Source organism: Crocodylus siamensis, chromosome 1 (assembly GCF_052110815.1).
Source record: "Crocodylus siamensis isolate JL-2025a chromosome 1, ASM5211081v1, whole genome shotgun sequence".
NCBI classification, from domain to species: domain Eukaryota; kingdom Metazoa; phylum Chordata; order Crocodylia; family Crocodylidae; genus Crocodylus; species Crocodylus siamensis.
The window spans coordinates 49,872,798-49,897,893 of NC_143395.1; the positions used below are offsets into that span (position 1 = coordinate 49,872,798).

General features: G+C 41.2%; 1 protein-coding gene across 1 annotated transcript in view; it reads right to left on the reverse strand.

Annotated features, from left to right (window-relative positions):
* Positions 1 to 25,096, reverse strand: part of EYS (EGF-like photoreceptor maintenance factor) — a 1,897,540-nt gene that overhangs the window by 278,952 nt on the left and 1,593,492 nt on the right. The window contains exon 39 of the mRNA XM_090034512.1: positions 16,601 to 16,754. Coding sequence (XP_089890638.1) covers positions 16,601 to 16,754 — 154 coding nt within the window. The remainder of the gene's footprint in view (positions 1 to 16,600; positions 16,755 to 25,096) is intronic.

A 25,096-nucleotide genomic window follows, 5' to 3' on the forward strand; every position in this document is an offset into this window, starting at 1 on the left:
AAGAAGGCCAATTCCTTCTTTTCTTTTTTGGAATTGTCTAAGCCTTCAATTCAACAAAATTAATGTTTAAAGTCTCTGAATTAGTTCATCCTCTCCTGTGACCACCCAGTACTTATCACTTTTCCAGACATGGTAAAGTCTGTGGTCCCCAAAGTCAGGGAGTGCATCTACATATGCAATTAATGTGGCTGAATATACTTCAGCTCAATTTGAGCTGGAGTAAACTAATCCCAACATCACCACCTATACATACTTTAAGTGCAGTAATTTACTGTGCTGCTAGATACCACTTCTATCTGATAAGACTATCCAGGAGTAGAGGAAATTAGTCTACTTCAACCTAATTGCTATGCACAGGTAGACAGTGACACTCTACTAACCAGGAAATCAGTCCGCTGCACAGTAAAATATCTCATGTGGATGCTCCAAGGCTGTACTGAGATCAAGTGTTCGGGGTCGGGTCTTGAGGTCGGGTGCAGTGACCTCAAGACCGAGACTCCCTCATTTTAGTCTCTGCTAGGTCTTTCCCATCAATGGCCATTTCCTAAGCATTCCTTTAATCTTTTGGGTGTGCCCTGCCATTCCTTCTAGCCTGCTTGGACTTTAGTCAGGTTTTTCCAAGCCGAATCATTATCGAACTCTTTGATCTGGTGTTCTCTGTCAGTAGTTTTCTTATCCTCCACTGTCAGAGTATTTTTGGCCCTTACTACTGAGGCCTTTCTTTTATATCTCTCTATGGTCTCCCAATTTAGTTTATCCCTCTTGAAGGCTCCTTCCCATTCTTTCTCCTAATGAGGACTACAGGAGACAATGTTACATCTCTTATGTTTTATAAATGGGAATATTGTCAACACTTGGGGTTTGTTGTTCCTTAGCATTTTCATTGGCTCTTGAAGCTCTTCAAATGTTTGTTTGTCCAGTTGCTTGGAAAAGCTCATCAAAGTACTCCCTCTATCTTTCTATAATCTCATTAATTATTGTTGAAAGATGTTTATTTACCCTCTTATCAGATAATATTGTGGTTGATATCTTTTCCTTCTTGTATAATACTCTCACATGATTTGCATCCTGCTCCATCTTTGCATATTTGCATCCTGCTCCATTTTCTCCCACTAAACCACACAAATATTGTCTTATGGCTTTTGGCACTATCACACATAATATGATTATGAGCATGAGAGTATTATGATAATAAAGGCATGCAGTTCACTCTTCAAGTTGAATTTCACCTGGTGTTTAATACTGTCATCAAATCACCCGTTGTTCCTTATGCTTGAAACATTCCAACGTGTTCTTCCCCAGCTCTCTTTACTTATCTAATTGTCTCTCATTTGGTATCAAAATACTTCATAACTTCTACATGCCAATCTTCTAAAAGTCTCAAACCATTTCCTTTGACCTAATTCCAACTTCTTATTTGGATTACACAAATATTCTGTGGTGTACCTATTATGTTTTATTAATCATGACAAATTTCCTCTTTCCATCATTCTTACAATATAGTAGTCTGAGTTGCAATTGACTCTAATATCCTGGATCCTCTAAATCAATAAAGATATAATTAATTTGACTGATGGGGACCCTGCTTCTTGGTACATCATAGAATATTTGGGTATGTTGGCTTGTGAATGCTTTTATAATACTCTCCACAATCTAATTTTGACTTGTGCCAAAATTAAGTAAGCTAATTCCAGTGTTATTCATTATTTCATGGAGACTCTCTTTCCCAGTGGATTCTTTCCACAAATCTTCTGAGGACAATGTTAATATCATTGTTTGGAATAGTATCATATAACCATTCAATTTCTTCACAGAATTTAATTTCTTCTTTCTTCACGAGGAACATGTATGTTGGTGAAATGAATGCTGTACTTAGATGGCAGATTTGTTCACAGATAACTTCAGAGCCACTGACTGCTGATAATGTAGTATCATTAACCATAACATCTGTTCCTCTTGTTTCATTCCTTTCCTTCACATAAAATTCCATAAATTTGTTAATTTCTAAGAAACTGATTTTCTGACTGAATTCCTTGCAGGATTGTCATGCACTATCCAGTTCTTCTGTTAAAAAAGCAGGGGTATTCTTGAGCTAAGAGTGCAAAAATCATGAGGCCAGAATGTAGGGAAGAAATGTGGAGCCAGACCTCTGTCATCTAACTGGAGCTTTTTAGAACTTTCAAGATTATTTCTATTTTTTATATATTGATTGGGTAATTTAAAATGTATAGACAATCCTTAATTTTATGTGGAAAGCCATGAATGTGTAGCCAAGGACATAATGTTTCTCTTGGTAAATTGCATTAATTTCTTAGCCTTGTTGCCTGAAGGTTTGCCAAGTTCAGAGACCAGATCATCCCTCTTCTTATCAGTTAGTTAAATAGCTTTTATAGCAGTCTTCTAGGTTAGAAGAGAGGAAACATGTTAGAGCTTAGTTCTGTGGAAAGGGATCTGAGATGGAAGAAGAGTGAAATTATAGTTTGGAATGAAAGGGGATGAAAACCTTACTGCATTTTGGGTTTCTGCTTTGGGTAGACATTTGGCTGTAAGACATTTAAGATCAGTCAATGAAAGTAAATTCACTTTACAGGAAGGTGACTCTTGTATCTGCTAAGAAAAAAAAATTATCAAAATAAGGTAGTATACTGAATAAGGCAGATTTTCACAATAGACACTACTGTGAAAACGATCATAAGAAAGATATGCCCAAAAAAATACCATCAATTCTAGGACTTTCCAGGTACATTTTGATCCTTTAGTTGCACCCTTTATAATGAAAAGCATGATGAATCTACTGTAGTTGGGGAAAAATATTTTACAAAGTACATATGTCTGCCAATTACAAACTCAAGATTAGTGAAAGTAATTAGTTCACTAACATTCATCCCTTTAAAGAAAAAAACCAGCAATTGAAATCAGGTCTTTATATACATATTTTTAAAGTATGAAACATTTTTGTGAGGCTTGTTGTTATTAAGGGCACTGTCAAACAGGTAATACCAATTTACAGAAAGGGCTGATTAGGCATTCTCTTTGTGTTGCTCTAAGGTCAGTTAGGTTGAGAAGTCTGAGTCTATGCCAAAGCATGAAGGTTATGATAATGCAGACATCTGCTTTTCAAGTAGCTGCTTAATGATCTTGAATGGTACAACAGTTATTTTGTTGGATTTGACATATCATTTTTGAGATGCTGAAGATTTTTTTAATGAAAAAACAGCAAATTTCCTTTGACAGCTGAAACACTTGGACTATCTTTTCAAGTACATTGAATATTTTCCTCAAGCTGGAATACTGCTATGGAAATGACATGGAAAAAAATCCTTTATATGTCCTTTATAGGAATCCATCCCTCAGTGCTACTTGAGCTTTGTTCCGCTAGCAAAGTAGGGAGGATGGCTTTAAGTGGCTTAGGCTAATCTTCCATAAAATGGAGGTCAATTTTAATTGATTCTATTGGAAGCTATGGATAGCCATCTAAATATGGTTACATTTAAAGCTTTTGTGATTGGGAAACTTTTTGATCCTAAACAAAAAGCAAAACTAATAGTTTTATATGATACATTTATAGATTGGGGAAAATGCTGGCATTACATTTCTCTTGCAAATGAAGTTCTCTAATTAGAGAATAGACACTGTTGAAGACCTACAGACAGTCTGCCTTTTTATGTCTTTCATAGAATCACAGGATAATAGAGAATTAGGGTTGGAAGAGACCTTGGGAGGTCATGTAGTCCAACCCTGTGCTCAAAGCAGGACCATCCCCAACTAGATCATCCCAGCTGAGGCTTTGTCTAGTGAGGTCTTAAAAGTCTCCAAAGATGGAAATCTACAGCCTTCCTGGGTAACCTGTTCCAGTGTTTTACTACTCTCCTTGTGAGAAAATTTTTCCTGATATCTAACTTAAACTGCCCTTCCTGCAACTTGAGATGATTGTTTCTTGTTCTGTTGTCTGCCACCACTGACAAAAGTCCATTTCCATTCTCTTTGGAAAAATCCTTCAGGTAGTTAAAGCCAACAATCAAATCTCCCTTCAGTCTTTTCTTTTGCAGACTAAATAAATCCAATTTACTCAGCCTCTCCTCATAAGTCATGTGCCCTAGCCCCCTAACTAGTTCCACTGCCCTCTGCTGGCACATCCTTTGTCACATCCTTGTGAACTACTTGTCTACATCCCTTCTGTAGAGGTGGGCCCAAAACTGGACATCGTATTCCACATATGCTCTCACCAGGGCAGAATAGAGGGGAATAAATTACTTCCTACAATCTGCTGGCAGCACTCCTACTAATGCAGCCCAGTCTGTTGTTAGCTTTCTTGGCTACAGGGGCACACTGTTGACTCACATCCAGCTTATTGTCCACTGTAACCCCCAGGTCCTTTTCTGCAAAGTTGCTTCTTAGCCAGTTGGTTCCAAGCCTGTAGTAGTGCATGGGGTTCTTCCATCCTAACTACAGGACTTTGCACTTGTCTTTGTTGAGCCTCACGATATTTCTTTCAGTCCAATCCTACAAATTTGTCTAGGTCACTCTGAATCCTAGCCCTATCCTCTAGTGTATCTACTACTCCTCCAAGGTTGGTGTCATCCATGGACTTGCTGAGGGTGCACTCCATCCCATCTTCCAGATCATTAATGAAGATAGTGAACAAAACCAATCCCAGGACCAACTCCTGGGGCACTCCACTTGATACCAGCTGTCAACTAGATATCAAGTCATTGGCCACTACCTGGTGAGCCCAATGATCCCGTCAGCTTTCTATCCACCTTACAGTCCATTCATCCAACCCATACTTCCTTAGCTTGCTTGCAAGAATGCTGTGGGAGATTATAACAAAAGCCTTATTAAAGTTAAGGTATATTACATCCACTGCTTTGCCTGCATCCACAGAACCAGTCATCTCATCTTAGAAGGCAATCAGGTTGGTCAGGTGTTACTTGCCTTTAGTGAATCCATGATTATTGTACTTGATCACTTTCTTCTCTAAGTGCTTAGAAATGGATTCCTTGGGGATCTGCTCCATGATTTTTCTGGGGACCAAGGTGAGGCTGACTGGTCTGTAGTTCCCTGGATACTTCTCCTTCCCCTTCTTAAAGATGGGCACTATATTTGCCCTTTTCCAATCATCCAGGACTTCTCCCAATCACCACACATCTTCAAAGATAGTAGCCAGCAGCTCTGCAATCACAACACCCAACTGCCTCAGCACCCTTGCATGTATTGCATCCAGCCCCATGGACTTGCCCCATGCCTAGGTTTTCTAAATAGTCCCTAATATCTTCTTTCACCACTGAGGGCTGCTCATCTTCTCCCCAGACTGTGCTGCCTGGTGCAGTAGTCTGGGAGCTGACCTTGCCTGTGAAAACTGAGGTAAAAAAGGCATTGAGTATTTTGACGTTTTCCTCGTCTGTCACTAGGTTGCCTCCTTCACTCAGTAAACAACCCATATGTTGCCTAAGCTTCCTCTTGTTGCCAACGGACTTGTAGAAATCCTTGTCCCATTCTAGCTACAACTGCAGTTGTGCCTTGGCCTTCCTGATTTCATCCTCGCATGCCCGAACAATATTCTTATACTTTTGCCTAGTCATCTGTCCAAGCTTCCACTTCTTGTAATCTTCCTTTTTGTGTTTAAACTCACTGAAGAGTTCTCTGCTTAGTTAAGCTGGTCACCTGCCATATTTTCTATGCTTCCTGCACATTGGGATGGTTTGTTCCTGCTAAACCAAGCTGGTCTTCTGCCATACTTGCTACTCTTCCTGTGCATCAGGATGGTTCATTCTTGTGACTAAGATTTGTTTAAAATGCAGCCAGCTCTCCTGGACTCCCTTCCCCCTCAGACAGACCTCCCAGGCCCAGTGTCCATACTCTGCTGTTCTCCTTTCTTTCTTTTGTCAGGATTCTGAACTCAATCATCTCATGGTAACTGCTGCCCAACTTGCCATCCACATCTACCTTTCCCACCAACTCTTCCCTGTCTGTGAACAGCAAGTCAAGAAGGGCATGGCCTCTAGTTAGTTCTTCCAACATTTGCACCAGGAAGTTTTCCCCAATGTGCTCCAAAAAACTTCCTAGATTGTCTGTTCACTGCTGCATTGCCCTCCCAGCATATGTCAGGGTGATTGAAGTCCCCTATCTGTGATCTGGAAACTTCTGCTAGCTGTCTGAAGAAAGCCTTATGTACCTCATCCTCCTAGTCTGCTGTGATTTATATCACAATATCACTGCTGTTTGTCTCCCCTCTAAACTTAACCTAGTGACTTTCAATAGGCCTATCACAAGTTTCATACTTGAGCTCTGAGCAATCATACAGCTATTTTACATGCAGCTCAACTCCTCCTCTTCTACCCTGCCTGTCCTTCAGGTGGATCCCATCCCTTCCTAGCAATCCTTCTTGAAACAATACCCTGTGGTCAAATAAGCCAAAGCCCTGCTTTATTTATTTCTTTATCTATCTTTTTATTCATTTATTTTATTTGTTTTCTGACCTTGCCAATAAAAGCATCAGTGACATACAGTAAGAGAACAAATTACTTTTAGAACAGGAGAATGACTAAAGGAACAAAGCAATTTACAAAATCAAGTGAAGAATCAAAATAATACACCTCCCCCCCTCGAATAATATCCAAGCCTAGCCTTGCTGTAAGGTCCCCCTAACAGCTATGAAACATCTGTCTGAACAGAAAGCTATCACAGCACTTTCAGAAGACATCATGGCTCAGGCTCTGGCAGGCCTCAAGGGGAAAGAAATTCCTGAGTGAAGAAGCAGCTACCAAAAACCACTTTCTCACATTACTGCCAAACATGATGATGATTCTTATGAGGTAGATTGCAATCTTATACAAATGGAAATTAAGTCATCACTACTTTCACAAATGTTACCAATTGGTTATCAGCCACTGCTAGCCAAATTTACTACCAGCCTTGATTAAGATGGAAATGGCTTTTAGACACCATTATCTCAAGCAATCTAGTTCCTATTTTAGTTTTAATTAAAGTTCAGACATCATAGCTGAAATCATCCATAATAACCTTAGAGGTACGTTCTCAATCTATGCACTTTTAGGATTATTTTTCAGGTAGCTATTCAATATGAACCCAGAAGAGATCTCTTTAGTTTTCTGCAGATTGAAGAAAAACTACAAATAAATCAAGGAGGATTTATGGACTACATATACTGTATTCTTAATTTATCCCTATGTTTTCTCCCAAAAGGAATTCTCATTTACATAAACCTGAGTCCTATCTTAAGTAACAGTTAAGACATGCAACAAAGTCTCTTTTAAACAGTAGTGCCAAATTCAAGTCAAACTTAATAAATTTAAAGTTAAAGCTTGTCTAACTGTATGTCTATGTAATTGGTCGAATAAAAGATATTACACTAAGAAATCTTTGTGTCTCAATGACTTTTTTATTTCAGTCTTCACAAACAGGAATAGCTACCAAATGACAAATGCTGTTGGCAGCAAATATAGGGAATGAGACAAACAGCCTGCAGTAATGGCAGAAGAGAGTAAGGATTACTTAGAGAACCTAGATGGCATGGTTTTATGCGGTACACCATAGGATACTGAAAGAATTGGCTGAGGTCATTTCAAAGCCATTTGCTATCCTCTTTGAGAACAGACCTGGAGGTCAGGTCAGGTCCTGGATGATTGGAAAAGGAAAATATAGTGGCCATCATTAAGAAAGGGAAGAGGGAGGATCTGGGATACTACAAACCAGTCACCCTGATATGTAGAAAGATCATAAATTAGATCTAGTAGGGGAACACGAGTTGTTCAGAAACAGCGAATAAGGCTAATTTCTTTCTGTGATAATATGACAGGCTCTGTGGATGCAGGGAGGGCAGTGAAAGTGACATATCTTGACTTTATCAAGGCTTTTGACAATGTCTCCCATGACATTCTCATTAACAAGCTAAGGAACTAGTAAGCAGATGAAAGTACTGTAAGATGGATGTATAACTGGTTGGATTATTGTGCTCAACAAGAAGTCCACAATGGCTCAATGCCTACTTGGGAGAAGGTATCAAGTGGGATTCCCCAGGGCTTTATGTTGGCTATGGTATTGTTTACTAACTTTATAAATGATTTGGATGATGGTATTAAATGCATGCTTAGCAAATCTGTGGATGGCACCAAGCTGCGTTGAGTTGTAGGGCTTCAGAGAACAGGGCTTAGACCAAGCATGACCTGGACATACTGAAAAAATGGCCCACAATCAAACAGATGAAATTCAGCAAGGTCAAGTGCATATTCTGCACTTAGGATGAAATAATTGCATGCACAAATACAGGTCAGGAAATGACTTCCTAGGCTGTAATACTGTAGAGAAAGCTCTGAGAGTTACATAAGAGTGAATTATAAGCTGAATATGAGCTAGCAGTATGCTCTTGTTGCAAAAAAAGCCAACAGCAAACTGAGTTGTATTAACAGGAATGTTACTTGCAAATCAAGGGAAGTGATCCTTTAGCTCTATTTAACAGTACTGAGGTCTCACCTCGAGTACCATGTCCAGTTTTGGGCCCCACGTTTCAAGAAGGATGTTGATGGTTTAGAAACAGTCCAGCTCAGAGCAAAAAAAGTGATTAGACACTTGGGAGGCATGACTTTTATTAGGAAAGGCCGAAATACCTAAGGTTGTTTAGTCTGAAAAAGAAAGGACTGAGCAGGTATTTGATGATAGTTTTCAAATACCTGAAGGGCCATTACAGAGAAAAAAGTGACTGACTTTCCTCTGTGATTGTAGGAGGCAGGATTAGAAGCAATGGCTTCAAGCTTCAGCAGGGGAAGTTTAGGTTGGAGATTCGAAGGAACTTTTGGACTATGAAGGTGGTCAAGCATTTGAACAGGCTACATAGAGAAACTGTGTAACTTCCATCTCTGGAAGTTTCCAAGAGCAGATTGAATAGACACCTGGCTGGGATGGTTTAGTCAGGAATGATCTTACTTTGAGCAGGGTGCTGGACTAGATGACCTTGTGAGGACCCTTCCAGTCCTGCTTTTCTATGATATTATGTCAATCTTCTGCTAATAGAAAATATATTTTTGTCACTCATTCTAAACCTATTCTTGTCATGTCATCTGAATAAATTAGGGCTCAGTTAAATGACTTATTGACTTGGGTGACACTAATACTTCATTGGCAAATATTCTCAGTATTATCATTAACATATCATAAGGATCATCAATCATGTGATGAATCTTGAATACCACTTTTATCTTAAATGCTTTCACAGGTCCTGTTGGTTGTCTCAGGGCGCATTCAAACATTCAAATGAACCCATGGAAGTTAAACAGTTTACATTAAATAGCTGAAAACTCTACCAGTTGAAGTGTTCATCTAGCTGCCTTCTGCTCTGTAGAAAGATTGTGTGTGTGAGGCATACAGCCTGGAGGGCCCTGAAGCATATATCCTGATATACTTTGCAGTGTCCACAGTCTTCCTGGAGACAGGTGACAGCACAGAAGAAAGAGATCAGGGCTGATTGACTATGGCCCAAGGGGACTATGCACCCCCTCCTAACAACACTCCTTGCTCACAGCCTCTCAGTTAGGCCATCAGACAGCAGACCCATAGGGCCACCTACAAATTCATTGGGGTGGGGAAGGGCTGCAAGGAATAGGAGATGCTCTGTTTACCAGAGCAACCCTTGGAGTAAGTAGTAACAATGGCCACAAACTGACGGAGAGCAGATTTAGGTTAGACATCAGGAAAACTTTCTTTATGGTAAGGGTAGCCAGAATTTGGAATGGGCTTTCAAGGGAGATGGTGCTCTCCCCTAACTTGGGGGTCTTTAAAAGGAGGCTGGTCATGCACCTGGCTGGGGTTGTCCAACCCCAGTGCTCTTTCCTGTCCAGAGCAGGGGTTCAGACTCAATTATCTGCTGAAGTCCCTTCTGACCCAAACATCTATGAATCTATTTGAAAGTGGGGCTTTGGCCACGGTGGGATGGCTTTCACCACAGTAATTCTAGGGCTCATGGCTGCTACCAGAGCTTAGAGTTCTCAAGTTCTGCCAGGGGAAGCATCTCCCCCAGGCACCACTTCAAAACTGGTGCCAGCAACTTGGTATGGGGCTGAAGGAGGAGTCTGAAGTGCCACAAGGGGGAAAAAAATCTAATACCCCTTTATAGTACTTCAAGCTAGCACCTGCATCCATGCATGTGTGGCTTCAGGCCCAGGATCACAAGTGCTACCAGGCAGGGGTAGATTCTCAGTCCTCCCTCCCTTGGTGGCACCTCAGAACCCAATGCCTGCAACTCCAAAAATGGTGCTGGATTTTATGGGCCCAATGGGGTGTTGCCAGGTTGAGAGGATGCTGGTGGGACCAGTGGGGTGTTGGCTTTTCCCCTCTTGCTCAGAGTCATGGGTGGATAGCCCTGAGATGGTGAAGAGGGGCTGGGCTTTCCCAGCCCTGCGACTGAGAGGGGTGGGGTTTGGTTTGCAGTTCAGGCAGAGCAGTGGAGTTTGGCTGAGTTGTACATGATTCTTTTCTGAATTATTTGACATATTAATAATTTTGTTTGGGGCTTGAAAACTATGCCAAGATATCATAACAATGGATATTGTATAGGCAAAATAATCAATTATATTAAAGCATATATCAGTATTACGAAACATTTCTCTGAAGTATCAGAATGATCGAAACATATTTTACAACAAACTCAAGTCTCCAAGTTTCTGTAAATGTTGATTTAATATTTATTCCTTATAACTAATTTAATCCTTGACAGACACATTTGACGAAAAACTACTCAAAACTAGTTTCAAACATTGTTTTTCTGTGGAAAAGCAGGAAGTGGAAGTGAAGAGGCAGAAACCATGGAAACCTGACCGTATGATCCTACAGTTTGGTCTCAATAATATGAAACTTGCCAAACTCTTCATAGGAAAGTGTAAAAACACATTTAGAATTTGCATAGTTCAAAAAGTGCCATCTGCTTTGATAATCAAGAAAGCAGATGTAATAATCTTTTGTGGCTTCTGTATAACTGTATAGTCCATAATAGACCATACCAAACAACATTAATTGAATAATTTATGAAACACATTTTATATTTGAGTATCCAACTGTGTTCTTCTCATCCAAAAATGAATGTTTACATCCACATCACAAGTACTAATAAAATAGTGACAGAAAACTGGAAACAAGTATATTGAATATGTTCACATAATAAATATAGAAAATATACTGCTGTACTGAACCCAATAATAAAACAGTATATGAAGTGGCTTTGTGTTCATTAAAGCCCAGCTCAGAGTGCTAGCAGTACTGTAGTTAAGTAAGGTGGGAAAGAATGTGACACAACATAGCAAAGGCTTCATTAAATTCCTAGCTAGGCTTCTGATACTATTATTTAAAATAAACATATGGTACCATAGATAAAGCCAAAAGGAAAAGCCAAAATGAACTGTAATTCAAAAATAAACCCTACCTTCTCCAGAGAAGAAATATGACTTGACAAAACCCTGTTCCTCCTGGCTAACATCCTCAACTCTACAAACTGTTTTTACTATCCATCTGAGGGAATCAAAGTCTCACTGACTTGATCATGCCCTCCACTTCTTTCAGAATTACATTCACCCAATTGATAAGCTGAAAAAATACAGTATGGCTACAATAGTCACCTACACTATTTTAAAAAAATGCAGCTGTTTTTAATACCTGCACTGTCTTAACAAACTTGTACAATCTGAAGTGGCTATGGACATATGCTGACTAATTTTGAATGAAAGCAGTCTATTGATATAGTACTTATTGAACAAAATGCTCAGGACTTTAATACATTTTTCACTAGCAAGTGTTATCATTTCCCTATGCCACATCAGCAAATAGTTTTTTTCACAGAAATAAGAAAAATAATAACAAATGTTACATGAAAATATACATGTTTTATGTGTAGGTTCTATAAGAGAACTATGACATTCTTCTGTATATCAAGCTAACCTGAAGCCTCCTTTCTTCACATGTGAATGAATCTTAACAAGGATTGCAAGAATAAAGGCCCACTTAGGAAAGATCTGTTCACACTATGGAGAAAGCAGTTTCAGGATAATTCACATGTGTAGTAGGGCTATGCAAAACTTCGGTTGCTGACTTGATTTGGAGGAGATTTGGCCCAATTCAGCAGCCAAATCTCTGAATCCAAATTGAATTGGGAGAGCAATAAAAAGGTCTAAATAGATGCGAAACCTCTGAATCAATTCAGAAAAGCTTGGGGAAGATTCGGAGATTTGGCAATTTGGGCATTCCTGGCTTGCCACCGCAGGAAACTGGACCTGGGCTCCGTGCTGGTAATTAGGGGACAGAGAGGGGGCTGGAGGAGGGGGGAGGATACCATAAGGGAACCCCAACCAGGCCCCATCCCCTGCCTGCTCCCCCAACCCCTTTGAGTGCCCCCCAACTCCCACCTGCTCTTCCAGCCCTATCAATGGCTGCCCTGCCCAGCCGCAGCATCCCAGTGCTTAAAAAAACCAAAAAATAAAAAAACCAAAAAAAAGTTCTGTACTCACCAGCTGCTGCACTGGACATTGGGGCCTCTGGTGGCTGTGGTAGACCACCCCCTAAACAGAACGGGCCGGTGGGGGGCCACGGGGATCACCCCCCCACATACACCTGGCAGGAGCCAATGAGTGCAGGGCTTTTTTCTTTTTCTTTTTTTTTTTTTAAGCACTGGGATGCTGGGGCTGGGAGAGTGGGCGGGGGAGACATGGTATGTTCAATTCAAAGATTTGGCTGGTTCAGAGGCAGATGAATCTCTGAATCAGATTTGGCCAAATTGATTTGGGACAGTGATTCAAATCACTGAATCGAATCACTGTCCCCCAACTTGGCCGAATCTGAAGCTAAAATGAATACTAGGTGCTTCACACAGGCCTAATGTGTAGTCCTTTCTTTACCAGGTTTAGAACTTGGTGTATGGCTTGGCTATCGGTGAACACAGGACCAAACCACATTCCTGTTTCAGTTTATGGAAGGTGACTGGCACTGGAGAGAACGTGCAGAGGAAGAAAAGGAATAACAGAAAGACAAGTGAGGAGAGAAAAGGTGCAGAGGGGTAAAACCTGTTTCCACCGTAGACCATGAGAGCTTTGCCAGTGATGCCAAAAGAGCCAAGAATACATCTAAGCAGTGAATATCAGTCAAATGTAATCCTATAGTCTTTTCTGGAATTAACCGAGGAGAAATTATTTTCTCCTAATGGCACTGTCTGGAATCAGAAAACAATACAGCGACAAATCAACGGTCGTCTCATACATGTATATTTTATGGTGTACAGTGTGCTGAGAAAGTCCACAAATGCACCAGCAGGTTTGCTTTTTCGTTCACCAGAGGTTAAGGTCTGAAGAACTTCACTTTTATTGTTGCTTGGAGAAGAATATATTGTTCCTCCTTTACATTTTAGAGGAATCTCAAAAGAATAATTATAAGTCATTTTGAAGGCCATGCCCATAAACTCAGATGCATGTGAATCCCTACCACTCAGAGCCCACAATCACACATTTGCAGTTATTTAGTATGCCAGTGTTTTAAGAGATAGCAATATAAATTCTGGTAAATTAAGGTAATGCATAAATTGAACAGACATTACTTTTTAGTGTAACAATATGTGGAGTAAAGTCATGAATATATATGCGTGTTAATTTTAAGATAGGAAACTGAAAAATAAATTTAATTTTCAGGGTTGAACTTGAATTCTATAACTAGAATCAATCTTTCCAGTGCAATTTGGCCACATTTATTGCCAAGTTATTATTAGCCTTTGAAATCAGCATATCGTTTTAATGTTTCCAGCTTATGGATCACGGACATTGCTGCCTCAGCTAACAGGGTGCAGACAATTAGTTGACCAATGTATCACACACAAGTAGTCACTTAGGATTAAAAAAAAAACCCCCTCAAAATAGTTTTTTTGTTATTGATTTGTACTAATTTGAAATCTCTTCCAGGGAAATGTTCTTTTCCTTGATACATCAAGGGGATAGGAAGGGAAGCATTTTCTTCCTTTCTTTCACATACATTTATAACATATACTAAACCACACAATATGTAACTAGATTCAGTCTCAAACACTAGGAAAGCATTAACAATAAAGGAAGAAGCAGCAGCAATTCATTCTTTTTCGTCTTATCTTGGACATTCAAAGAGAACAGAGACACATGCAGTGATGAATGAGAAGAAAAAGATGGGGGAAAAGCACTTGAAAGGCAGATCCCCCTCCACCCAATATTTATTAATTGGCCAGTATATATTCAGGATTTGCAGCCTAACAGTGCCAGTATATCAGTGGTAGAAAGGCAAAACTAGATATTGGTTTTCTTGTCTGATTAGCATGGGGAAATAAGGAATGCAGCTTTCCCCTCTCATACACAATCTGTGATTGAATGTGTAGAAAGAAGAAGGACAGGGAAGGAGCTGGAATCCTGCTTCTGCTAGACACCAATAAAACAGCAAGTAAAAGATTAATGCACACTGTCTTCCCAATTCTGTTCCAGTGGAGTCCAGTGGAGAAGGGCCTCAGAGCCAGGATCTCAGAAAAGCCACATCGACTAGAAAATAGCCTAGAGGTGCTATCTCTAGATATCCTCCTTTTCTTTCTTGCGTGTTGTTATGTTATTTGGGAGAAAGGGAGGCTGCCTCAGGGTCCCAGAGCAAGCCTTTGTCTACTGTTAGTCTGTAGGTTCCTTCTAGACCCTGCTGATCCCTGTCCTGCACTCAGGCATCAGGTGGGCCTCCCCTTTCCATTCATAACCTACCCTACCAATGGCTTTAGGGGATAATTTCCAACCTCCCCTAAAGCAATGCCCATTCCTTGCAGGTGTTACTATTCCATCACTTTCCCTTGTTGGGGCCTCAGCCTTCTTCACCCCCACCCCTTTGCTTTCACTGCCCCACTTTTTTCCTTGGCCCACTGCATCAGCCCTTAGCTTATTGAGCACCTACCCGTGTCTTATCCTTCTCAGCTTTGGGCCTCTGGCTCTGATCTAGCCCCTCTAAGACTCTGATCTCACCCCTCTAGGGCTGTTGATCCTCTGGCCCTGGCTTTGCAGTTCTTGGGCCTGGGCCCTGTGGCTCTGTCTTGCCCCCTTTTGAGCTCTGGTCTGCTTGGTCTAGGCTTCACCCCTTTTCAGGTGCTGCCTATTAGCACCTTAGCCCAGCCCCTGGAAGGGCTAAAAGCAATCATGCTCAGATACTACTGGGATCTCCTACCTCGCCTGCTACACCAGTTTGGGTGACCATTTAATGCAGGGCCAGACTGGCTGCCCTGGCTCAGGTCCTGGGCTTACATGCCTCCCAAGCCCTGCCTTTTCTGGTCATGTGGCTTTCCAGCTGCCCCAGGTGCTTCTAAGTAGACTAGCTGGCTGGCCTCCTCAGTACCTTATAGCTGCTGGGCTAGAAGCTGCAGCCATGCCCCAATTACCCAAGCAAGGCTCTGCTCCCTGGTGCTGCAGAGCAACTAGCTCTACAATAGTCCCCTGCAGCCTATAAATCCCTGGCAGCCTATTCTCTTCTAGCCTATACATCTGTACTGTTTTCTTAAATTTTCTCAACTATCATAGAAAACTTTCCTCACTGGAAAAGAATAAGTTAACATACTACATGGCTACAGTGTCTGATGCTAATATTATCATTTGGCTATGTTATACATTCATTATATTGGATATGTGTTACTCAGAAAAATACACACAAATGCGAATAGAGTATTGTTGGCACTTAGTGCCCAAAAGCTTATCTAACAACTTTCCCAATTATAGAGTTGGTCTGATAAAAGATTACAAAAATAAATAAATAAATGAATGGTTATAAATAAATAAACCCCTTTCCATTCATACTAGTAGGGGTCAGTCACCCTTATACAGTTTTTACAGTTTACCTGTATAACACCACTTAATGCACTGTAAGGTCTTGCAAGTGTGCTGCCATTGAATTATGCAGATTTAACATAAAATATCAGCTGCACATTTAGTCCTAGAAACATAGTGAAAAATCTTATTTATTCTTAATGTTTATCATACATTATGAGTAATTCATTTCATACCCTTAATGTTTGTTAAAAATACACCTATTTTCAGAATGGCCTTATTGGAACATATAAAACTGCCTGGATTCTGAGTGCATTCAGATTGGTTATTAAATTTTCCAAATGAGTAAATTATGATATTGAATGGTCACCTATACATAGCTGATTTCAAACTGCCATACAATCTTCCAACATGCACATGCACATTTGCTTTTCAAACTATGACTTTTTAACTCATAATAAAGAAGATCTAGGGGCAGTTATAATCACTCTGTTGTGGGGCTTGGGATACTTAGAGATAACTCATGCATTGTGTCCAATGATCTTTGGATATGAATATCATCATCGAATGTTAACGTATACAGCTCTTTCATGTTTTACTGCTTGTCCAGCCTCTAATTCTGAAAAATGAAATCATTTTGAAGCTGCTTAAGAAATGTGTCAGTGTAACTGCGCTCTGCAAAGAACCATATTTCACCTTTCAGTTTGACATGCTCTACTATGTTTCTACTTTATGTGCATCTGACGCTTCTACCTACCTTGGGCCGAATCTCTTTTTAGAATGTTATGGCAGATTCTTACCTTATTGTGATAGGCGTGAGCACACCATTGCTGATGGAATGATTCACAGACACAGTCAGAATATTTTGAGAACTGCCACAGCTGAATCGAACTGTTGGTCTTCCTTCCACAAGATATAGATGAAGAAACTGTTCTCCAAAGTTCTTTTCACTGGCTTTGAAGACACAAATCAGAATCATTATTTATTATTGTGAAAGTGGCAGATCTTTAGAAAAAATAATCCACGTTCTTGGAATAGAAAAAAATCAGAGCCAAAAATAATTTTGTATAATTCATAATGTGGATAACCATTTAAAAACTATTATAGTGTCGAGCTATTAATGACAACATATGCCTTTTCTGGTGTTTGTGTTAGTATATACAATTCTATTTGGTAAACTGCGACAAAACAATGGTTTTTTTCAATAGTTGACGATAGTTCAATTAATATACTGACATAACTATGTACATACATATGTATATAGTTTCATTGTTTCATAGTTTCTCGGGTCGGAAGGAACCTGAGTAGATCATCTAGTCCGACCTCCTGCCATGGCAGGAAAGAGTACTGGGTTCAAACGACCCCAGTAAGGTGTACATCCAGCCTCCTCTTAAAGACCCCCAGGGTAGGAGCCAGCACCACTTCACTTGGAAGCTGTTTCCACATCCTAGCCACCCTGACCGTGAAGTAGCGCCTCCTGATATCTAGCCTAAATCTACCCTGTGCCAGCTTGTGACCATTATTCCTGGTCACTCCTGGCGGTGCTCGGGAGAACAGTGACTCCCCCAATGCCTGCTGGTCCCCCCTGACTAGTTTCAACAGGCCACTAGATCCCCCCTCAGCCTTCTCTTGTGGAGGCTGAACAGGTTCAGGTCCCATAGCCTCTCCTCATAAGGCCTGCCCTGCTGCCCCCTGATAATGCAAGTGGCCCTCCTCTGGACCCTCTCCATGTTGTCCACATCCCTCTTGAAGTGCGGTGCCCAGAACTGGACGCAGTACTCCAGCTGCAGCCTGACCAGTGCCGCATAGAGGGGGAGGATCACCTCCTTGGACCTGCTTGAGATGCATCTGTGGATGCATGACAAGGTACAGTTAGCATTCTTGACTGCATCCCCACACTGCCGGCCCATGTTCATCTTGGAGTCAGTGATGACCCCCAGATCCTTTTCCGCCTCTGTACTGACAAGAATGGAGTTCCCCAGCCTGTAGGTATGGTGCTGATTGTTCCTCCCCAGGTGCATCACTTTGCACTTGTTGGTGTTGAATCCCATCCTATTCTCATCCGCCCACCCTTGTAACTTGTCTAGGAATGATTGCAGCCTATTCCTCCCTTGTAGTGTGCCCACATCCCCCCACATCTTAGTGTCATCAGCAAATTTGAACAGGGTGCTTTTTACCCCCTCGTCCAAGTCACTGATGAAGATGTTGAACAGTGCGGGCCTGAGGACTGAGCCATGGGGGACCCCACTGCCCACATCCCTCCAGGTCAAAAATGACCCATCCACTACCACTCTTTGGGTGTGGTCCTCCAGCCAGTTAGTGACCCATTTGACTGTGTGGGTGTCGACACCACAGTCCCCCAGTTTCTTAATGAGAACGGGGTGAGAGACAGTGTCGAAGGCCTTCCAAAAGTTCAGGAAGACTATGGTGTGTGTGTGTGTGTGTGTGTGTAAATTATTTTTATTACTGTGGCACTAGCTTATATACACAATCCTCTATATTAAGGGAAGATAAATGTTATTCTATACCTAAGAGCATAAGTTAGGCAACATGACTGAAGAGGAAGGGTGCAAATAAAATAGACACTTAAATATTCAATTTTTCTTACTTCTATCAAATTTTGCCTTATTTCATCACAGATTTTTTTTCTCATATCCAATGAATGTCAAGGACAAGGATTAAAAACAATTCAGCTTGATCATGATTTGACAACATCTTCCCAGTCTTTCCTTGAAGGATATTTGCCTTATCAGGAAAAGTAAAAGCTGATGTGGACCAGGCTTAATATAAATAAGATTTCAGGCCCCCAACACACACACACACAGATTTTTAACCTTTATTTGCTTTCACGAAGTAATGTCGTAAGTGACAGCTAATAGTTTTCTCTTTAAGGAATGAGCTACACATGTTATGTCTAGTAATGCAAAAGCTGCTTACTACAGTTTTTAGTCATTTTTAGAGAGACATTCCATCTTCTGAATTTTAAAATTTTCTCAGTTTTGATTTACAGTTTTCAACCATATTTGCCTCAGTAATCAGGGCAAAAGGTCCCTTGCTCCAACAACAATCTGTGAAAATGTTATTAATAATTGTCACATTATTTAGCACAACTTTTCAGATGACACAAAACTGGGAAAGACTGCAAACACATTGGGGGATAGGAAAGCAATTCACAAGGATCTCAACAGGTTGGAAAGCTGGTATGGAGCTAACAAGATATAAAGTTCAATACTGACAACTGAAAGGTATTCCACAAATACAAAATGGGTGACAGCCGACTGGATAACAGCACTATGGAGAAGCATCTGGGTGTTTTTGTAAATCACAGACACAATTTAAGTCTGCAGTGTGATAAAGTGGAACAAAAGGCAAATGCATCAATAGAAGCATTATATACAAGAAACAGGAGGGGACACTGCCTCTCTACTCAGCACTGGTTAAGCCTCATCTAAGTACTGTGTGTGCAGTTTTAGCCTCCACACTTTACAAAGGACATGGAGAAGTTAGAGAGGGTCCAGAACTAGCACTGGAAGGAAGCAAGAAGACACAATAACATCGGCTGGAAAGTGGCTTCCATCTAAGGGATAGTTTCCGTCCTTCCCAGCTTGATGCCATCCATCCCTGAGGCTTTCATCCTCCTCCAGCTTGGGAGCTGCTACAGTAGAGGTGGGACTGCTCTACAATGTCTTTAAGAGCCTCATCTATAAATCTTTCTTCCTCCCTTTACTGCTCCAGTTCAGCCACCCTAGCCATGAGGCAACATATTTGTTTTCTAAGAGCCAGGAGCTCCTTGAACCAGGTGCACACATATAAAACTTGCCCCCAGGGCTGGTAATCATACATGCTGTACTTTGTACAATAAACTGAGTAGCTTGTGTTCTGCACTCCAGAATACATCAATCAGTCTCTTTTGGTTGTGTATTCATCTGGTTTATGTTGTTATGTGTGTGAAAAATAATAACTTGTTTCATAGTTTCATAGTTTCTACAGTCAAAAGGGACCTGAGCAGACCATCAAGTCTGACCCCCTGCCATGGCAGGAAAGAGTACTGAGGTCAAACGATCCCGGCAAAGCGTTAGTCTAACCTTCTCTTAGGGACTCCCAGGGTAGGAGCCAGCACCACTTCTCTTGGAAGTTGGTTTCAGATTCTAGCCGCCCTGACCGTGAAGTAGTGCCTCCTGATATCTAGCCTGAATCTACCCTCTGCCAGCATTATCTCTAGTCACTCCTGGTAGTGCTCGGGGGAAGAGGGACTTCCCCAGTGCCTGCTGGTCCCCTCTGACTAGTTTGTAGCAGGCCACTAGATCCCCCCTTGGCCTTCTCTTGTGGAGGCTGAACAGGTTCAGGTCCTGTAGCCTCTCCTCATAAGGCCTGCCCTGCTGCCCCCCGATCTCTGAGTGGCCTCCTCTGGACCCTCTCCATGTTGTCCACATCCCTCTTGAAATGCGGTGCCCAGAACTGGACGCAGTACTCCAGCTGTGGCCTGACCAGTGCTGCATAGAGGGGGAGGATCACCTTCTGTGGATCTGTGGATGCATGACAAGGTGCGGTTGGCCTTCCTGACCACAACCCCACACTGTCGGCCAATGTTCATTTTGGCCTCAGTAATGACTCCAAGATCCTTTTCTGCCTCTGCACTGATGAGAAGGGAGTTCCCCAGCCTGTAGGTCTGCTGCTGGTTCTTTCTCCCCAGGTGCATCTCCTTGCACTTGTCAGTGTTGAAACCCATCCTCTTCTCATCTGCCCACCCTGTAACCTGTCTGATTGCAGCCTATTCTTCCCTTCTAGCATGCGCACTTCCCCCCACATCTTGGTGTCATCTGTGAATTTGAACAGGGTGCTTTTTATATCTCTGTCCAAGTCACTGATGAAGATGTTGAACACTGCGGGCCCAAGGACCAAGCCCTGGGGGACCCCACTGCCCACATCCCTCCAGGTCGAAAATGACCCATCCACTACCATTCTCTGGGAGCGGCCCTCCTGCCAGTTAGCGACCCATTTGACTGTGTAGGTGTTGACCCTACAGTCCCCTAGTTTTTAATGAGAATGGGGTGAGAGACAGTGTGTAAGCCACTCATTTTTTACACTTACCTTTTGTTAATTTTGCTCTTTACTTGTGAAATAAAACACTCCTCTTGTGCTGCACATCTTGGAAGGCAAGATTCTTTGGGTAGATGGGATATATTTTCTTAGACCAACTGAGTAGCTGGGAAAAAGTTCTTAACAAGCTTTTGGGTGCAGTCACTCTTCGTCAGGCACAGGGAGTCTCTGCTGGTCTCAGACTCCCATTATTGAAACTTCTTTCCAGTGCTATTCTTTCAGTGTGTGTTCCCCTAGCCTTCCCCCATGAAAGACTGATCCACAAGGCAGTGGGGGTAGGGTTTTCAGGTGCCCTATACTTACCCTTACCTGGGTTTTTCCACTAGTGGCACTTTCTAGGGATTACTCCACCACAAGGAGCCCCCCACCACTGTTATCACAAACTTCAGTAGGGTGCAGTTTTTGGTCATACCCAGGACCCACCTCTAGGCCATCCTGGTTTAGCAATCCAGATGTCATGCACCTCATCTGGGCCCTGGGCTTCCAGCTCTGTCCCTTGCCCCTTTCCGGCTACAAACTCTGGGCTCCCTGGCCCTGGTCCAGTCTCTCATCTCTGGGTCCCCTGGCCCCAGCTCTCTTAGTCCCTGGTCTCTCTGAGTTCCCTGGACCCCTCAATAGGTCCCACACACTTGGCATCTCTCTAGGTCCTGGGCCCCTCAATAGGTCTGAAACACTTAGCTTCTCCCTAGGCCCCAGACTGCTCACTCCCCAGTCTCACACTCAGCCCTTCCCTGGGCTCTGATCCTATGCTCAGCCCTTCCCTCTGGGGTCACTCCTCAGTCATTAGGTCCACAGAAACTTCCTCCACCTCTTTAGCTCCTTCCCAAACCTCCAGACTGCTTCATATGTCCTCTGCATGCTGCCATTCCAGAACGATTGCCATCCTGCTCCCCAGATGTTCACCCAGCAGCACTCCAAAACGTTACTGCTGGCTTCTGTCAGGGTTGGGACTTCTATCCTGGCTAAGCCCAGCCCTTCTTCTGGGTCAGATGACTCTCCCCAATCAGTCCTAGCCTACATGTAGGCTTCTACACTGGCTGCATCTCCTCTTAAAGTGGCAGGCACCCTATGCAGCCTGCCACATCCACACCTTGAATGCTGTGCTCAGCCCTAGTCCCCACACTTCAAAAAGGATATAGAAGAACCAGAAAAGCTATAGGGAAGTGCAACAGGGATGATTAGAGTTATGAATGGGCTTCCATAAGAAGAGATACTTAAGAGGCAAGGCCTCTTCAATGTAGAAGAGATGCTCGAGGGGAAACATGATAAGGGTTTACAAAATACTAAATAGTGAAGAAAAAGTAAATAGGGATATATTGTTGACTAACTGTCACAATACAAGAGCTAGGAGTCACAAATGAAACTAGTACGTAGTAAGTTTAAAACTAACAACATGCATTTACACATGCAATTAACTTGAGATAAAATCTGGAGAACTTTAACCTGGAGTAAACTACTCCCGGACGCAGCATCTACATGTGTACTTGGAACAGCAGCAATTTGAGCTGGAGTGGAAAAGTTTACACCAGGGGCACTTCTGCCTTGCTCTGCCCAAGCTGCCTGGGGCACAAGGGTGCTGAAAGTGTGGAGTCCTGTGGCTAGGCAGCAGGCAGGAGTCTGGTCCCCTGCTGCCTAGGCTTACTGGGTCAAATTACATCTGTAGCAGTGTCTAGATGTGCATTTAATCATAGTTAATTACTCTACCTTAAGATAGTACTGTCTATGACAGAACAGTTGTGTTAATTAGTTTACTGTGGCCTGATACAGTTGCATGTGTAGACAGCAAAGCTTTACCCTACAACGAATTAGACTACTTTGCAGTACAGTGCATATGTAGATTAGGCTAGTATGGAATTAAAGATGTTAATTCCATTGTTACCAGACCTAGTGGAAGCTGACAGTTTAGCCAGATTTTAAAAGGGATTGGACTAATTCTTGGAGAAAAGGGGCATTGGTAGTTATTTAGCATGGGAATTAGGGACACAGCCTGTAAATTATAACTTACTATACCTTAAAAATATATGGAAAAATAACCTTAATCATTGTCAGTTCACCTTCTCTTTCAGCATCTATACTCTGCCACTGTATGACACACTGTACTGAGCAAGGTGAATCTATGGTCTGACTCAAAAGAACTGCCATCTACTGAGTGTCAATCTTGGGGAAACCCCATAGTTCTGTTATATTTAAAATAGGTAGGACTAGCAGTTACCTTTGCCATGTCTGTTTCTACTTGAAAATGTTTCTGCACCAGAAAAAGTGCAGGAAGGGATTCCCTATACCCCGAAACATCTTTCTGCAAGTCTAAGTCTTTTTCATACCAATGCAATATATTCTGACACATCATGCAGAAGATCATTATTTTATTTTCTAATCTTTTTCCTTGTACAGGGGTGTAAACTGAGGAAGGAGAGAGTGTTTTGTTTGTGGAATGTAGCTTATATTGATGACTGAGAAGGGGAATAGCTGAGGTAGCCTCTTGTCAAAGAATGTGGCAGCCCATTATTACCTATGGGAAATCTAACTTGTTTTTCCTTCTGACCAGCTTTCATGAATCCAATTCCCCTTAACCCACAAGACATATATACTCTTCCATTTAAAATCAGCCCTCTTATAAAAGCTGTCTCCTCCCCTCTTATTTCCTGTTGCCTTCTAAGTCTCAGTTATCACTGGAGGGCCTCCCTTGGGTAGGAGCTGTAGGCCAGGCCAATTTAAATCTATCTCAAGGGCAGTCTGTTAACCCCTCTCTGTGTAATCCCATCTATGGCCCATCACAAATCCTTTTAACTTAGTGACATGCCTAGATGCTTTGCTAAATCTTGTGTTCTGTGGTATCTGGTTATTTGATTAACCCAGAAAGCTGGCCTAAGTTGTTTGAATCTTATGCCTTTGGCTTTTATGTTCTCTGTTGCTAAACTTCTTTGATGGTTAAAGCTAAGGATGCTAACATTTTTGAAAATGTTAAGAATACAGTTAAAACGTTGTTTTCTGTATCTTTCTGTTTGACATGACTGTTGATCAGGTTTCATGGAACACCCTATATGAAAAACTATCATTATTTAATGTACTTTGTAATTAGGACTGGGTAAGTTACCTTTTTCAATACATTTTGGCATAAATTTAAAATAAATAATTTATATATTCTTTGAACATTTATTCATCTTACAAAAATATTTATTAAACAATGTTAATTTTAAATATTGTGCTTTTGTCAAAGACAATATTCAGTGAATCAATTACTTGGCTAATACCAAATGAAATGTTAAAAAAACATAATGAATCTCTAACATGAACAAATGGAGGCATCTTTCAATGGGTGCAAAAGCAATGTAACTTGTTGGGTATTTTTCCTAAACAATCTTTTTTTAATGATTTCTGCATTATGGTTAAAACATCCAGGTTAGTTTTGACATCTTGATGCAACTTATTCATTATTCACATTGTGAAATCACTTGGAGGGGAAAGAATAATAAAAAAAAGGATTACTGTACTTTTAAAACAAAGCATTTCTTGAATCCTAGCCTTTTTTTTTATTAGGATGGAAATAACTACTGATTTTTGCACTTATTTTGATGTACCAGCTTATGTCATACTTCAATGTAACATTGTTCAGACAGCTTGAAATATAAGCATTAGGTTCTATACATGGAGAACTAGTATTTTTAGTCCATTGGTTGGCACCATTTGTCAATTTTTTTTACAAATATTTAAAAAGCATTAGAGAAGGGTCTCATTAAGTAGCTGTAAGAATGTACTTCTGTCCTTGTATTAATACAGAAGATGGCTGGTAATCTAAAAGAAGTGATGTGCAAACCAATCTTTCTTGAAATAGTTTCTTTTTCCTTTAGGCTATATTGTAATTTTCTATGAATTATGTATATCCTATCCCTCTTTCTTTCTCCCCATGTTTTTAATGGCCAATCTATTCTTTTGGCAGCCTCTATAAACAACAATCAATTAGCTCTCAGGACTTGTTACTCCCAACTAGTGGATCGACAAAATCTGTGTTAAGAAAGGCTTTAAATATAAAAGCAATTTCTAACAATTTGGTGCCATCAAGTAGTGACACAGTTGAGTTAATTGTCTTCATAATCTGCCCACTAGTCAATAATCTTAGCCTTTCAGCAATAAAAGTTATGCTGAAAATAGCTTTTTTCATGTCTGCAAGTGACACATTGTTAAGCTCATTTTCTTGT